Source organism: Brachyhypopomus gauderio, chromosome 4 (assembly GCF_052324685.1).
Source record: "Brachyhypopomus gauderio isolate BG-103 chromosome 4, BGAUD_0.2, whole genome shotgun sequence".
Classification (NCBI taxonomy): domain Eukaryota; kingdom Metazoa; phylum Chordata; class Actinopteri; order Gymnotiformes; family Hypopomidae; genus Brachyhypopomus; species Brachyhypopomus gauderio.
This window is the reverse complement of record NC_135214.1, coordinates 32,019,422-32,035,831: the sequence shown is the minus strand read 5'-3', so window position 1 is coordinate 32,035,831 and position 16,410 is coordinate 32,019,422. Positions and strand designations below refer to the sequence as shown.

Genomic DNA, 16,410 nt, shown 5'->3' with positions numbered 1-16,410 from the left:
ATCTTTGGATATTTAAACTTTAATTGGTTACTTGCAGTTTGCAGTCTTTGACCTTTGACTCCACTTCAAAAGGCAGAGACTACGTTTGACACCAGCTCCACTGTTGGAAACACTCTTGAAACTCATAAAAGGCTGCATATTATTTCTCTATAAACTGAGAAAGTTGCCACCAGTTAATTCATTTTACATTGATAAGTAAGTAATATTAAAGGAAGTTGGTTGATATAAAAAAAACAGACAAACCCATCTCAGATAAATGCTCTCATTAACAAGCAAATTCACCCACAAATTTGAGGATATTTATGCATAAAATCAATCTAGTTAAAATTTGATCATATAATGTAACACTTAAATAAATTTTAGTACAAGTTTAATACAGTATGTTTCTGAAGGCTTAACTTTTCTCAGATTAACATTATTATTACTTCTACACTGAAAGTAAAAAAAATTAAACATTTGTGTACTGCTGCCACACTGTACTCCACACTAACATGCTAATATCATAATAGAGTTTTTCATGTTTAGTTAAACTAATGTTAATGAAGGATTCTCTGCTGTGTTGCAACCTGCAGTAGAGGAGGTCGGCTGTGAGCTGTGGGCTCTGGAAGGGACATCTCCTGTGGTTCTGCCAGACTGGATCTCTGCGGATAGAAGCTACATTCCATCTGCCTTCTGTGCTCCCGGCCAGAAACATACACACACACACACACACACACACACACACACACACACACACACACACACACACACACACACACACACACACACACATGCATTGCCCACCAGTACTTTGAACAGCATCAGTTTGTTGATTTGTTTGCGGTGGCACTGTTCCTCAGGCAGTTCTGTGACGTGACTACACAAAGGTTGATGGAACGAGACGTTGCTCCTGTCACCCGACTGTGAGACGCGCTCCCGGGGACCCAGAGGACACCTGACCAGGAATGAAAACAAAACTGCAGAGAAAGAAAGGAATTGAGAAGGCAGAGGAGAAGACGCACGAAGACAGAGTGACAGAGAGCCCTGGTGAGAGCGCGTGGTCGGAGAGATGCCGGCTTGCTCCTGCTAGGACTTGGGCTGAGAGCAGCCTGTGAGGAGACAAGAGGAAAAGTGAGTGACAGAGCTTGAGGAAGGAGCGGAGGAGAAGAAAGTTGAGATGTGGCGCATGAGTTGCAGCATCAATCCCAAACGCCTCCCTGATGGAGTTCCCCCCTCCGTCAGCTCTGTGAAGAAGGGATCAGTTGGACTGAAGGGGAAGAGGAGAGTGTTCTTCTCTCTGCGCTGCCGCATGGGAATCATAAAAGGAAGAGTGAAAGGTAATGTGTGTGTGTGTGTGTGTGTGTGTGTGTGTGTGTGTGTGTGTGTGTGTGTGTGTGTGTGTGTGTGTGTGATGTGAAAGGAGAACTTGTGATTGATTGTCTGACAAGTGATATAGTGTAATTATTGTCAGAAATATGTTTGTTCTGTGTATGTGAGTGTGGTGGGCAGGGTAGATGAGAAAATGAGATTGTTTATTGTGAGTGCCTTGATGTATATGCTTTGTAAGGAATGTACATACTTTATACTGACAATAAGGTATGCTTGTAGTTCTCAGAAGAGGACCTGATCTGTAATAGTAAGATCGATCCACTAGAGAGTGCTGTAGTATCAAAATCTCTCAAAACCATCCACAGCAATTTTTAGGCTTAAAAGATACAAATTCTTGAAATATTTTAATTTATCATAAATTTAAAAAACATTTAAATGTCTAGCTGACATGTCTGTCTCACACACACACACACACACACACACACACACACACACACACAAATATATCTGATCAGATGGGGGACATGGTCACCATGGAAGCAGTGGAGCCACGGCAGGATGGCAGGATAAGCCTCTCCATGGAATGTACCACTGACAGGGGTGGCTGACGTAAGACAATCTCACCGGTGGCTGGAAGAGGCAGGACTGAAGGATGGCAGAGGCACTAATCACGGCAGCACAGTACTAAGCACTAAGCACTAGGCCAGTCGAAGCAGAGGTGTGTCACACCAGAGAAGACCCAACATGCAGAATGTGCAAATCCAGCACCTAGTACACAATCTGGATGCTGGATGCAAGATTTTGGCAGTGAAAGCACACGGTCAGAGACACAACCATGTGGTAAGGATCAAACTCAAGGCTAAGATCCTGTGGGGCCTCCAGATAGATTAAGGGGGCAGTGTTGATCCAGTCAGATATCATGAAGGTAGACAGGATGCAGTAAACAGTAGTGGTAATCAATACGCCCGTCCCAAGTGATGGACATATCCAAAGAACAGAATATGAGAAGCTTTAGGGGACTGAAAGAAGTGTGTTAGGTTCCCACCAAGGTTGTCCCACTGGTGACGCGGACACCTGTATCTGTGGCTCCTAAGCTGGAGGAGTTACTCATCTCAGAATCAACTACAGCAGTCTCAGTCCAGAAGAACACAGTCCTAGGAACAGTAAAATACCCTCAAACTCCCAGGGCTGTGTTAGAAGACTCAAGTGTGACGTGTGTGTGTGCGTGCTATTGTGCAAGGGAAATGCAAGAGTCTGGTGCAAGTGACAAATGGAAAGACAGGTGTGAGAATCCCCCCCCCCAAACACACACACACACACACACACACACGCACACATACACACGCACACGCACACTCACAGACAGACAGGCGAGGTTTAAGCCAGTTGCCCTCAGTAAGTGAAAGATCCTTCTAAGCAATGAAACATGAGATCAGCCCCTCCCAGACCATCTTGGGGCAGAGTAGAGTCGCTGCAGTTCTTTAGGAGTGCAGAAAATGTGACTTGCTCCCAGACATTTCTCTTTGTACTCTAGTGGACTTTGATTGGTGGTGGTAAGACAACTACAAACCTGAATTACATGTCCATATTCTTTCAAGGGGAGACAAAGTGGAAGTGAAAATACACTACCCATCCAACAAACCATTAAGCTATGAAGAATGAACTTGCGTTTCATTGTAAAATCTACATGTGTTAATAACTTGATTCTGGGATCTGTTGCTATGTGTGGATGTGGTAGGGACTGACACAGTCAGTGATCATATGAACAGTATATCTGCACACACTTTAGAAATGTGGTGGTAACGTCATTGCCTGTGGGAGAGAGGGAGAGTGTGTGTGTTAGGTTGGAAATGAGGAAGTGTTTGTATGTGACAGTTTTGCTAGTGGCACTTGGGGGTTGAGACTATGCCAAAACACAGGAGGGGGGTCTTTGTGCTGGTGTGTGTGTATGTGTGTGTGTGTGTGTGTGTGTGTGTGTGTGTGTGTTTGGTATAGCACAGTAAAGATGTGACTACAACTGTCAGGGAGCAACTCAGCACACTCTATATATGTGTGTGTGTGTGTGAACAGAGATGATTAATAGGGCAGAGCAGGAGGGAAAGAAACAATCGTGAAGACTTTGCAATCTGAGGAAGAGAGGGAGGAGCACACAGTAAAGAGGCAGGGGGAACATCAGGGACAGAACCCGTTCCCTTGCCCCAGGTCTTGGATGTCCTGCGAGGCTCACAGGAGCGCTCTTTTCTGCCCAGGCTGCAAGAGTGCTATGGCTGGACCCTGTCCTTCCTGTGTCCTTCCTTCCTATACACGGGGCAGCTAGCGTGGCTTCAGGCTCGGAGCTTAACGGCCGAAGCCCCCTTTTTGGATGCTAAAGTTTGAAGACGGAGGAACGAACAGACTGCGGCCAGCCGGTTTCAGGGTTCTGCAGCTGGTGGTGTGGATAGTCTATGCCTGTTGTGGATGCTAAAGTTTGGGGTTGCAGTGTGGACATTTGGATGCTGAGTTTGGATATTTGGTGCAGGAAAATCTCTACACAAAGGACACTATTATGTAGTGATGTAAAGATGGGAAATCTGAGAGATATTGGCACTTTGGACAGAAAAAACACATACACATATATGTGCTTGGTTACATACACACTTACTAACTCACATACACACAGACGTTCACCAAGAACAGGTTCTTTGGCACTGTGAATATTCCCTCTTTTCAATAGGATCCTTATTCAGAACAGGATGGTACAGCTGAGGGCACACAAGCCTTACGGGCCACTGTAGAAACTTACGTCTTCCTTCCTAGGAAAATTATTTACTTTAAACCGGATTGCTACAAGAACCTTGGCTAGGAGTGTACCGGATCAGAGCCATTGGAACTGCTGTGACTTGAACATTACCCAATGAATACAGAAAAATTCCATAATGCTGAGTTGTTGAGCAGTATAGAAAAGTTTGATACTGGTGTAGGTTTAAACGTTTTTCATATTTTGGGTCGAGGAGTTATGGAGACGTGACATTGCTACCATGCTGTGTGGTTTGCGAAGAGAAGGTCGCTGTGGTAAGTGATTTACACCCAAGGATCCATTTCTACCTATCTGTGGGTGCTGGCCAGTAGAGCCCTGTAACATTGGAGACTTTGTGCGTTATTGTGACCTTTTCATTTCTAATGTCAGTCAACTCATAGCTGTCCAGGAGTCAGCTTATCGTAAATATGGGAAAGAGTTATTGTTAACAGAATAGTCTTGTGGCAATGTTGGTTTTTGAAAACAGGATGAGCAGTATGATTGATAACACTGCACTAATAAACGTGCATGTATATATATATGTGTGTGTGTGTGTGTGGGCCAAAGACTTGTAGGCACATATGTAAATGGGTGTTCAGTGCAGTGATCTGAGATAGCAATGACAACCAGGTCTTGTGTGAGCTCTATAAATAATTGTCTGAAAATAGGCTGCACGCTTCTGCCAGTATTGTTGGAACAGGGGGTATTTAACCTACATCAGTAATGGTGTCACCATAGGCAGGGCTGATGGAGTGGCACACTCTAAATTACTTTCCCACTTTTTAATTGACTTGGAAATGAGTTTTGTTGGTTCACCCAAGAATGAAGTTTACTTTTTTTAATATAAGGCATACATTTCACAAGAGTTTCAGAAACGCTCTTGTTTCAGGTTTTGCCTTATTACCTTCAAATGTGTAAGCAGACTGGATATTCTCGGGGAAGTTACTAATTATGCTATTAAAAATTGACAATTTACTTTTTTTGGATAAATCAAATTCAGTACAATGTGGATTTATTGCTTGAACCTCTGATATTTGTCTGCCTTTATACATTTTTTATTTGACATATTGCTTAGATATTATCAAAAAATGTTTGCCATTTGTATTTAAGGAGAAAGTCAGGAGGTCATCATGCTTTACCTGTAGTTACTTGTGTGCTTGTGTGTGTGTGTTGTTTTATGATCAAAGATGATGGCCCATACTCAAAAGGCAGCAAGGATTCGTCAGCGGGTGACAGCAATGTGGCCTCAAAGAGATGCAGCATCGGAGGTAATCCTGCATCAGACGTCTCCTTCACGCTCCATCCTGTGACTGATTCATGCCAACTGTGCACACGCTGACCTGGCTGACAGGTGTAGCAAACACACACACACACACAACTACACACGCACACACCAGAGACACAGTGACAGTCTTGTGTACTGAAGTGACCAGACAGCTTGTCTAGACTTGTGCTGATTCTGAACTTCTGTGTTCGGTGAACTCAGCACCCTTGTGATCATCTCTATCAATCATGCCTGCACACCAAAACACACGCACGCGCACACACGCACACACACACACACACACACACACACACACACACACACACACACACACACACACACACACACACACACACACACACACACACACACAGAGTTTCTCTTTCTTTACCTTTCTCACACTCTTGTCTTGTTTAGAAATGTATATAACAAAACTGGTTTGTAGTTCAGTATTTGCTTTGATATTAGACACTTGGTAAACATCTGATTTTTACATACCTTGCATGCCATTGCCATGTGGAGGTCACTTGTCTCTGCTCTGTTTGAAACTGGACAGGAATAACCTGTAAATTAAACAGGGGCTATTTTGGGTAGTGGGATTTAGACATGCTAGACAATGGCGTAACTCTGAGGGCGTTTTGGAACGATTGCGAGGCGGATGAATATACTGAGAAGAGCAAGATCTATTAAGAGCATATCCACAAGAAGAGTTGTTATTATAATCCAGGGTCTTCAAAACACACAGAATTATAAGGCATGATGAACAATGAACACACAGAATGAACGCAATGCAAAAGACAAAAACAGACACTCACAACAGGGGTGAAACAAAGACCCTCCAAGAGTAACTGAAAACACAGGGTATTTAAATACTACAATAACAAGGAACTATACTAGGAACCCAGGAAACCAATGAAGAGTTACAAACATCAAAGGCGTGACAACCGAAATGACAACACAAGCACATGGAACACAAAAACAAAGACTGACAGTTGGGGGGCGGAGGCAGACGTGACAAAAGAAATATGTTTTGAATGACAATTAAGATAATTTCAATGTGATTTATAGTGCTTTTCCCATTCCACATTAACATTCATTAATATTCATCAATATTTATTCAATATGCAGAACTGGAAACATTACACAGTCCAATTCTGCAGCCCTAAATGATAAAAACACACAGTCATCACCATTTACATGTTATCTGCTAGCAGCACACTCTCTCTTGAGGTACACTTGCTTAACTGGAGTAAGGCAGTCAGCTTGAGCCTTTATGGAGGTGTTACAGGGGGTGTAAAAAAAGACTTTTATGCATTTTAATGATGTTGAGTCTTCCAATGAAATTCAAAAGCTCTTACTTTACGTTTGTGATCTTTTGTTTATACCATTACTGACAGCCTCGTTTTCTGCTCTGTAAATGTCATCTGTAATATATATTTAATGTATTCAGTAGTAATAAGAAGGTTTTCAGCTATGATGCATCTAAGAAGACTTTAGAAATTTAAATATCCTATTGTTGAAATGCTAAATTAACATTTACATTTGTAACATTTAGCAGAGACCTTTGACATTTACCTCTTTGTTTTGTCCAAATTGATTGACCTTTACCAGCTACACATACATCGCTCAACCTGGGTGTAGCCAGCATTCCCAGTTATTAGCTGGGTAGAGATATAGCTTGGACCCCAGAACCAATAAAAACCCTGTTCAAGTTTAGCTTAAAAATGATTCTCTAAAACTCCCAACGCAATATCTTTTCCTGCCTTTTTGACTTGTCATTGTCATTAAGAACAGAGACCAACATAATAGCCTGGAGTAGGTTTGGTACATCAGTTAGAATTATAAAAAATCCTGTTAGTGTTTTGTCAGTGTGCTGTTAGTCTGACATTGTGTTGCTTTACCAGATCATTTGGTTCTGTTCAAAAGGAGCGAACAGCTGTTAGGTGCTCTAAATTAGCACAGTCTAGGTTCTACCAGTCTCTTTATCAGCACCTATGCTATTCTAAACGCTCTCTGTGCTGTTCTGACTGTTCTCTGTACTGTTCTGACAGCTCTCTGTGTTGTTCTGACAGTTCTCTGTGCTGTTCTGACTGTTCTCTGTGCTGTTCTGACTGTTCTCTGTACTGTTCTGACAGCTCTCTGTGTTGTTCTGACAGTTCTCTGTGCTGTTCTGACTGTTCTCTGTGCTGTTCTGACTGTTCTCTGTACTGTTCTGACAGCTCTCTGTGTTGTTCTGACTGTTCTCTGTGCTGTTCTGACTGCTCTGTGTGTGTCTGTGCAGAAGAGCAGAGAGGGCTGACCACAGTAGAGCTAATTAAGAGGGAGGGCTGTAGTCTTGGCCTCACCATCTCCGGAGGCTCGGACAAAGACAGCAAGCCTAGAGTATCAAACCTAAGACCTGGGGGCCTGGCAGCCAGGTAAGACCCTGCTCTTTCACACACACACACACACACACACACACACACACACACACACACGTGTGTGTGTGTGCAAGCCATCAAATGACTCAATTCATCCCCTCATTTAATTTTCTTCTTCATTCTACTATACTGTACTAATTGTACTGAATTAGCCGGTAAATACACTATATTGCCAAATGGATTCGCTCACCCATTCAGATTATCAGAATCAGGTGTTCCAATCACTTACAATGACCACAGGTGTATAAGATTAAGCACCTAGGCATGCAGACTGATTTTTACAAACATTTGTGAAAGAATGGGTTGCTCAGTAGTTCAGTGAATTCCAGTGTGGAACTGTGATAGGATGCCACCTGTGCATCAAATCCATTCCACATAAACTGTCAGCTGTATTATAAGAAAATGGAAGTGTTTGGGAATGACAGAAACTCAGCCACGAAGTGGCATAGTGCGAACAGGTCGCCAATTTTCTGCAGTCAATCACTACAGACATCCAAACTTCATGTGGCCTTCAGATTAGCTCAAGAATAGTGCGCAGAGAGCTTCATGGTATATGTTTCCATGGTCGAGCAGCTGTATCCAAGCCATACAACACCAATTACAATGCAAAGTGCCGGAAGCAGTGGTATAAAACACGCCGTTACTGGACTCCATCTGGCAATCTGATGGACGAGTCTGGGTTTGGCGGTTGCCAGGAGAACGGTACTTGTCTGACTGCATTGTGCCAAGTATAAAGTTTGGTGTAGGGGGGATAATGGTGTGGGGATGTTTTTCAGGAGTTGGGCTTGGCCCCTTAGTTCCAGTGAAAGGAACTCTGAATGCTTCAGCATACCAAGACATTTTGGACTCACAACTTTGTGGGAACAGTTTGGAGCTGGTCCCTTCCTCTTCCATCATGACTGTGCACCAGTGCACAAAGCAAGGTTCATAAAGACATGGCAGAGTCTGGTGTGGATGAACTTGACTGGCCTGCACAGTCCTGACTTCAATGTGATAGAACACCTTTGGCATGAATTACAGCAGAGACTGAGAGCCAGGCCTTCTCATCCAACATCATTATGTGACCTCACAAATGCACTTCTTTAAGAATGGTCAAAAATCCCCATGAACACACTCCTAAACCTTGTGGACAGCCTTCCCAGAAGAGTTGAAGCTGTTCTAGCTGCAAAGGATGGACCAACGTCATATTGAACCCTATGGATTAGGAATATGACTTAATTAGGATGTCACTTAATTAGGAATATCACTTAATTAGGATGTCACTTAAGCTCATATGTGAGTCAAGGAAGGTGAGCGAATACTTATGGCAATATAGTGTATGTGCATATAGATGCGGTTAACTTTAACTGCATAGAATATATATATTTCTGAACATATATATGTAGCTCCAGGTGTTGTTTCTTTATGAGTGTGTGTTATTTGAATGTGTGTGTGTGTGTGAGAAACCCCAGTGCTGCCCTGAGAGCACGATGAAAGTGACAAGTATTAAGTGTGTGTGTGTGTGTTAAAGAGTCTAAATAAATGTTTCCTAAGGCATAAATAGGTGTGCACCTGAATCCAGATGCTTCTGTATTATATATTTAGGGTTCACACACACATAGTGTGGGAACCCTATTGTAATTGTTAGGATTTTTAGGGTTCACACACACATAGTGTGGGAACCCTATTGTAATTGCTGGTATTTTTCTTATTTTTCTTATTCTTTTGCCCATTTTTTGACATAAAATGCATCGTGCAGCCTAGACCGTAATGCCTAGAAAACCCAATCTTGGCAAAAAGGTTCAGTTACCTCCAAGGACCAGATTCCCATACAGGGACCCCAAATTGGCCTGATGGTGGCGCTATAGCAGACCATATTGACTTTTTGTCCATATCTCCTACACCGTAGGTCCTAGAACCAAAATTCCAGTTCCTATGCATTCCTTGACTAAATTCAATAGGACAATTAATATACAACCATTAAGCTCCGCCCACTTAGATTTCGAGTTAATTTGCATAATGTGCAAAATCACACACATCTTTGAGCGCGAACTAGTCCCTGGATTTTTCACATACGTGCACATATGTGGTATCAAAACGTTCAGAAGAGTCTGAACTTTAAAATGTATCCAACAAAAATGCTAATTTCTTCACTACCTAGTCAGTATAAGCCAATCAAATGAGGGGGTGTAAATTCAATAGTAAATTTTGCACATATGGAACTCTAACTTAAGAAAACTTGCATGTAATGAGATGGCACTTCACAGACAGCTTCCGTGTGAGGGTCTGGGGCAGCTCGCAGTGGTTGCCATACCTCACCTGCTAGGGGGCGCTATAACATGCAAAAATTTGCCCCATGCACTCAGATTGGCCGATCCACATGAAACTTGACAGACATCATCTATGGGCCTCTGGAAACCAGGTCCTAAAGCAGACATGCCATACTTCCAAAATGGCTGACGTAATCGGCCAATCAGTGATCGGCACGCGTTTGACAGGCTTACCATTGGTCGATCTGCACGAAACCTCTTGGGTGTGGACAAGTGCACGCCCCCTATGACATAATCCAGCCGGGTGTCGATTGGCCACTGGGGGGCGCTATTGCAAAAAAAGCAAGTGTATCCCCTACATAATTCCACTTGGGAACATGCAATTGGACTCTTTTGATTCCTTGCAGTAGTGCGAACAACTTTCCCATTACATGTCCTATTAAAAAATGCACAGTTTATTTACAGTTAATAATAGTTTGAAATCATCATTTTTCATACTCCTCCTAGGATTTTCATACTATCATGTCAAGCAAAGTCTTATAATACTCTACAGAGTGTGAAATCAAAAAACAATCCAAAGATTTTGAATTTGAGGACACTTATACCTGCTAAATATTTTTTTAATGGACAGCATCGATACATATAATATTCATATTCTTAAAGCTCTTTCATATTTTACCCAATTCTGACCAAAATGCACAAGCCCATTCAGAATCCCATCCTGAACAAATTTGTCAAGTTTCATCTAAATCGGTTATCGTATGGCTCTACAGTGCAGTATTATATACAATGCATAAGAATGCATGTAAAGTCCCTCTGTCACCTTCTCCTTCTCACACGCACGCAAGCTGAAACTCACACTCTCAGTCTCTCTCACACTCTCACCCACATTCCCCCTCCCATCTCTGTGCCCTAAGTAAACATTTCTCTGGCTACCTAGATCTCTCTGTGTCTATTAACCAGGCACACACACATACAGGCACAAGCAGGCCTTCCTATAGCATTCACAATGACACTTCCCTAGCCATACCCACCCATATCTCAGTGACTAACACATGCTCATACAAACTGATATTTGGCTTCTTTTTTGTCTCTCTCTCTCACACAAACACACAGACACACACACCTTTATACCTATATGTATGTATAGTTTCTATGTATACTTATGTATGTATGTATTAGTATATGTTGTCATAGTTTCAGTACATACACTACCACACACACACACACACACACACACACACACACACACACACACACACACACACACACTTCTACCTAAATGTATGTATAGTTTGTATGCATATCTGTCCAGTCATAACAGTCATGTCAGTCCAGTCATGTCAGTCATTTCAGTCCAGTCATATCAGTCATGTCAGTCCAGTCATGTCAGACATAAGTCATGTCAGTCATATCAGTCATGTCATTACAGTCATGCCAGTCATGTCACTCATTCCAGTTATGTCAGTCATATCAGTCATATTACTTTTGTTCATCATGCCAGTGATGTCATTTCAGTCATATCAGTTATGTCAGTCATGCCAGTCATGTCAGTCATGTAATGCCAGGCTTTGCAGACTACATTCATACTTTGAATACACGGGCAGTCATGTTAGGCGTGCAAGGTGTGCAAGGAGTGAATTAACAAAGCATAGTCTCTGGCACCCTCAATCTCTCTCTGTCTGTAATATACAGACCCAATCATGTATAGACACAATATAGGCCTTCCTATATTGTTCACATAGATGCAGCCCTAGCCAGATGTGCTATTTCTGTGTCTCCCTTTCTGACACACGCAGATGTCATCACACACTATCTGTAGAGCACACACTGGCCAAACCCAAACAGCTTCTTTTCACTTTTAGGTCTAAAGGACCTTTTGGGCTTCCTTTTGCCTATTGAGGCCAAAATATGCCTATTTGTGTGTGAACCCGCCAATCGCCGCTTGCGGCTATATTTAGGGCTCCGAGCACCAAAGGTGCTGGAGGCCTATTGTAATTGTTAGGATTTTTCTCCTTATTATTATTATTATTCTTTTTCTGCCTTAAAACGGATCGCACAGCCCAAACCGTAAGGCCTACAGACTTGAAACTTGGTCAATAGGTAGTAGTCCCTCCCGCTACTCAGGCGCAAGACGCCAGCCAAATCCGCCCATAGGTGGCGCTACAGCGCACGCAAACGCATTCAAGTAAATTGCCAGTACCACGTATGTCCTAAATTAAAAATTTTTTCATATACATGTTCCTTGTCTCCAAACCTACCAAAAAGCCTCAAGAACCCATAAGCTCCGCCTACTTCGTTTTCGAGCTAATTTGCATAATATGCAAAATCGCACACATTTTTGAGAGCTAACTAGTCCCTGGATTTTTCACATACATGCACATATGTGGTATCAAAACGTTCAGAAGAGTCTGAACTTTAATAATCTTTAACAAAAAATGCACATTTCTGCACATGGGCGTGGCCACATGCCACACAAGTCAAGGGGCAAAAATTTCACCGCCAAAAATGCACATTTTCTGCTGTATCTCATGCATACTTTTACATATTCACACCAAATTTCATATACATGTACCTGTTGGGCGTCTACACCTGCCCATACATTTTGGCACACATTCACACCTAGGGGGCGCTATAACTGCCAAAAAACTCTCCTGCACACACCGATTGGCCAAATAACACGAAACTTGGTATGCATCATCTACATGCACCTCTGAGACAGGTCCTAGGTCTGCACCATCATATGTCCAATATGGCCGCCACCATCGACCAATTAGCTGTCAGTATACAATTTCACAAGCTTTACAAGCTTTACATATGTCAATTGACCTGAAACTCACATGGCATGTTCAGGTGCACACCCTCTAAGACATACTGGGGTATGATGGCAATTGCACCACTAGGTGGCGCTATACTAGAAACTCCTGAATTACGCCCACATAGTATGACATAAAACAACAAACTTGGACTCATATGATTCTACGTAGAATCCTTAACAACTTTGTAATTGCAAGTGCTTTACAAAAATGTACGGATTTTCATATATTATCAAATATGTATAATTTCCACTTTCCATACTACGCCTAGGATTTTCACTCCATCACCTCAAATCACACCTTGATATACTCTGCAGACTATGCAATGCAAATGTTGTGCAAAAAATCCTAAGATTTCCACAAATTTATATTTTTCATATGCATCACAATGGTACCATCATAACACATCAAATTCATATTTTAATAACTCCGCTATAGTATGTCCTATGTTTATGAAAATTGACATGCACATTCACATGACCATTGAGGTGATATGTGCCAAGTTTGAGCTAAATCCGTCCACAAATGACTCTACAGTGAATATTTTCAATTTCCATACTCAGCAGTGCAAGGAGCGGTAGAGAGCCTTTTGCAGGCACGCACGCTCTCATTCTCGCAGACGCAGAGTGCCCCTCTCATCCACTCCCCCCACACTCCCCCAACCTTCTAACACTTAACAACCCATGTCTCTGTCTCCCCCTCCCTCTCTCTATTTCACATGCACTCACTTCTCACACACGCAGAGTGCCCCTCTCATCCACTCCCCCCCACACTCCCCCAACCTTCTAACACTTAACAACCCATGGTCTCTGTCTCCCCCTCCCTCTCTCTATTTCACATGCACTCACAGAAAAAACAGGCCTCCCTATAAGCTTCACATACACACTGCCTTAGCCATGCCTACTCATACATTAGAGTAACACATATAAACACCTAATTCACACACACACACACACACACATACACCTACTTATGTGTATGCATCACAAATTGAGCACATACACTGTCATGTCAGACATGTGAGTTCACTGTGACAACTAAGACTGCCCATTATATGCAATCACTCACACACATACACAGCTCTAACTGATGAAAACAAACATTATCACACCAAACCCCTCTCTCTCTCTATTACACATGCACACACATGCACTGGCCTACCAATAGGTTTCACATACACACTGGCCTAGCCATATCTACTATGCCTTCGCCGCAGGCATGCAAGTCGGTACCTATGCCACTTGCGAGGAGCCCGCTCATTGCCGCTTGCGGCTATATTTCTTTCTTATTATTCTTTGTCCCATTTTTCGACCTAAAACGTATTGTGCAGCCTAGACCGTAATGCCTAGAAACCCCAAACTTGGCAAAAAGGTTCAGTTACCTCCAAGGATCAGATTCCCATACAGGGACCCAAATTGGCCTGATGGTGGCGCTATAGCGGACCATATTGACTTTTTGTCCATATCTCCTACACCGTAGGTCCTAGAACCAAAATTCCAGTTCCTATACATTCCTTGACTAAATTCAATAGGACAATTAATATACAACCATTAAGCTCCGCCCACTTAGATTTCGAGTTAATTTGCATAATGTGCAAAATCACACACATCTTTGAGCGCGAACTAGTCCCTGGATTTTTCACATACATGCACATATGTGGTATCAAAACGTTCAGAAGAGTCTGAACTTTAAAATGTATCCAACAAAAATGCTCATTTCTTCACTACCTAGTCAGTATAAGCCAATCAAATGAGGGGGCGTAAATTCAATAGTAAATTTTGCACATATGGAGCTCTAACTTAAGAAAACTTGCATGTAATGAGATGGCACTTCACAGACAGCTTCTGTGTGAGGGTCTGGGGCAGCTCGCAGAGGTTGCCATACCTCACCTGCTAGGGGGCGCTATAACATGCAAAAATTTGCCCCATGCACTCAGATTGGCCGATCCACATGAAACTTGACAGACATCATCTATGGGCCTCTGGAAACCAGGTCCTAAAGCAGACATGCCATACTTCCAAAATGGCTGACGTAATCGGCCAATCAGTGATCGGCACGCGTTTGACAGGCTTACCATTGGTCGATCTGCACGAAACCTCTTGGGTGTGGACAAGTGCACGCCCCCTATGACATAATCCAGCCGGGTGTCGATTGGCCACTGGGGGGCGCTATTGCAAAAAAAGCAAGTGTATCCCCTACATAATTCCACTTGGGAACATGCAATTGGACTCTTTTGATTCCTTGCAATAGTGCGAACAACTTTCCCATTACAAGTCCTATTAAAAAATGCACAGTTTATTTACAGTTAATAACAGTTTGAAATCATCACTTTTCATACTGCTCCTAGGATTTTCATACTATCATGTCAAGCAAAGTCTTATAATACTCTACAGAGTGTGAAATCAAAAAACAATCCAAAGATTTTGGATTTTAGTACACTTATACCTGCTAAATATTTTTTTAACGGACAGCATCGATACATATAATATTCATATTCTTGAAGCTCTTTCATATTTTATCCAATTCTGACCAAAATGCACAAGCCCATTCAGAATCCCATCCTGAACTAATTTGTCAAGTTTCATCTAAATCGGTTATCGTATGGCTCTACAGTGCAGTATTATATACAATGCATAAAAATGCATGTAAAGTCCCTCTGTCACCTTCTCCTTCTCGCACGCACGCAAGCTGAAACTCACACTCTCAGTCTCTCTCACACTCTCACCCACATTCCCCCTCCCATCTCTGTGCCCTAAGTAAACATTGCTCTGGCTACCTAGATCTCTCTGTGTCTATTAACCAGGCACACACACATACAGGCGCAAGCAGGCCTTCCTATAGCATTCACAATGACACTTCCCTAGCCATACCCACCCATATCCCAGTGACTAACACATGCTCATACAAACTGACATTTGGCTTCTTTTTTGTCTCTCTCTCACACAAACACACAGACACACACACCTTTATACCTATATGTATGTATAGTTTCTATGTATACTTATGTATGTATGTATTAGTATATGTTGTCATAGTTTGAATACATATACTAACACACACACACACACACACACACACACACACACACACACACACACACACACACACACACACACTTCTACCTAAATGTATGTATAGTTTGTATGCATATCTATAGTATATGTATAGTATATGTCAGTCATACCAGTGATGTCAGTCATATCAGACATGCCAGTCCAGTCATGTCAGTTATATCAGTCATGTCAGTGATGCCAGTCATGTTCTGCCAGTCATGTAAGCCATGTCATGCCAATCATTTCAGTCCAGTCATATCAGTCCTATCAGTCATGTCAGTCCAGTCATGTCAGTCAAATCTTCAAATCATTACAGTCATGCCAGTTATGTCAGTCATATCAGTCATGTTAATTTTGTTCGTCATGCCAGTGATGTCATTCCAGTCATGCCAGTCATATCAGTTATGTCAGTAATGCCAGTCATGTCAGTCATGCCAGGCTTTGCAGACTACATTCATACTTTGAATACACAGGCAGTCATGTTAGGCGTGCTACGTGTACAAGGAGTGAAATAACAAAGCATA

The 16,410-nt window shown here is 42.4% G+C and overlaps 1 protein-coding gene across 1 annotated transcript in view; it reads left to right on the top strand.

Annotated features, from left to right (window-relative positions):
- grip2a (glutamate receptor interacting protein 2a) overlaps window positions 1–16,410 on the top strand; it is a 44,365-nt gene that overhangs the window by 12,334 nt on the left and 15,621 nt on the right. Inside the window, exons 3-5 of the mRNA XM_077003983.1 lie at window positions 573–1,316; window positions 5,272–5,352; window positions 7,630–7,765. Coding sequence (XP_076860098.1) covers window positions 1,157–1,316; window positions 5,272–5,352; window positions 7,630–7,765 — 377 coding nt within the window. The 5' untranslated portion in view covers window positions 573–1,156. The remainder of the gene's footprint in view (window positions 1–572; window positions 1,317–5,271; window positions 5,353–7,629; window positions 7,766–16,410) is intronic.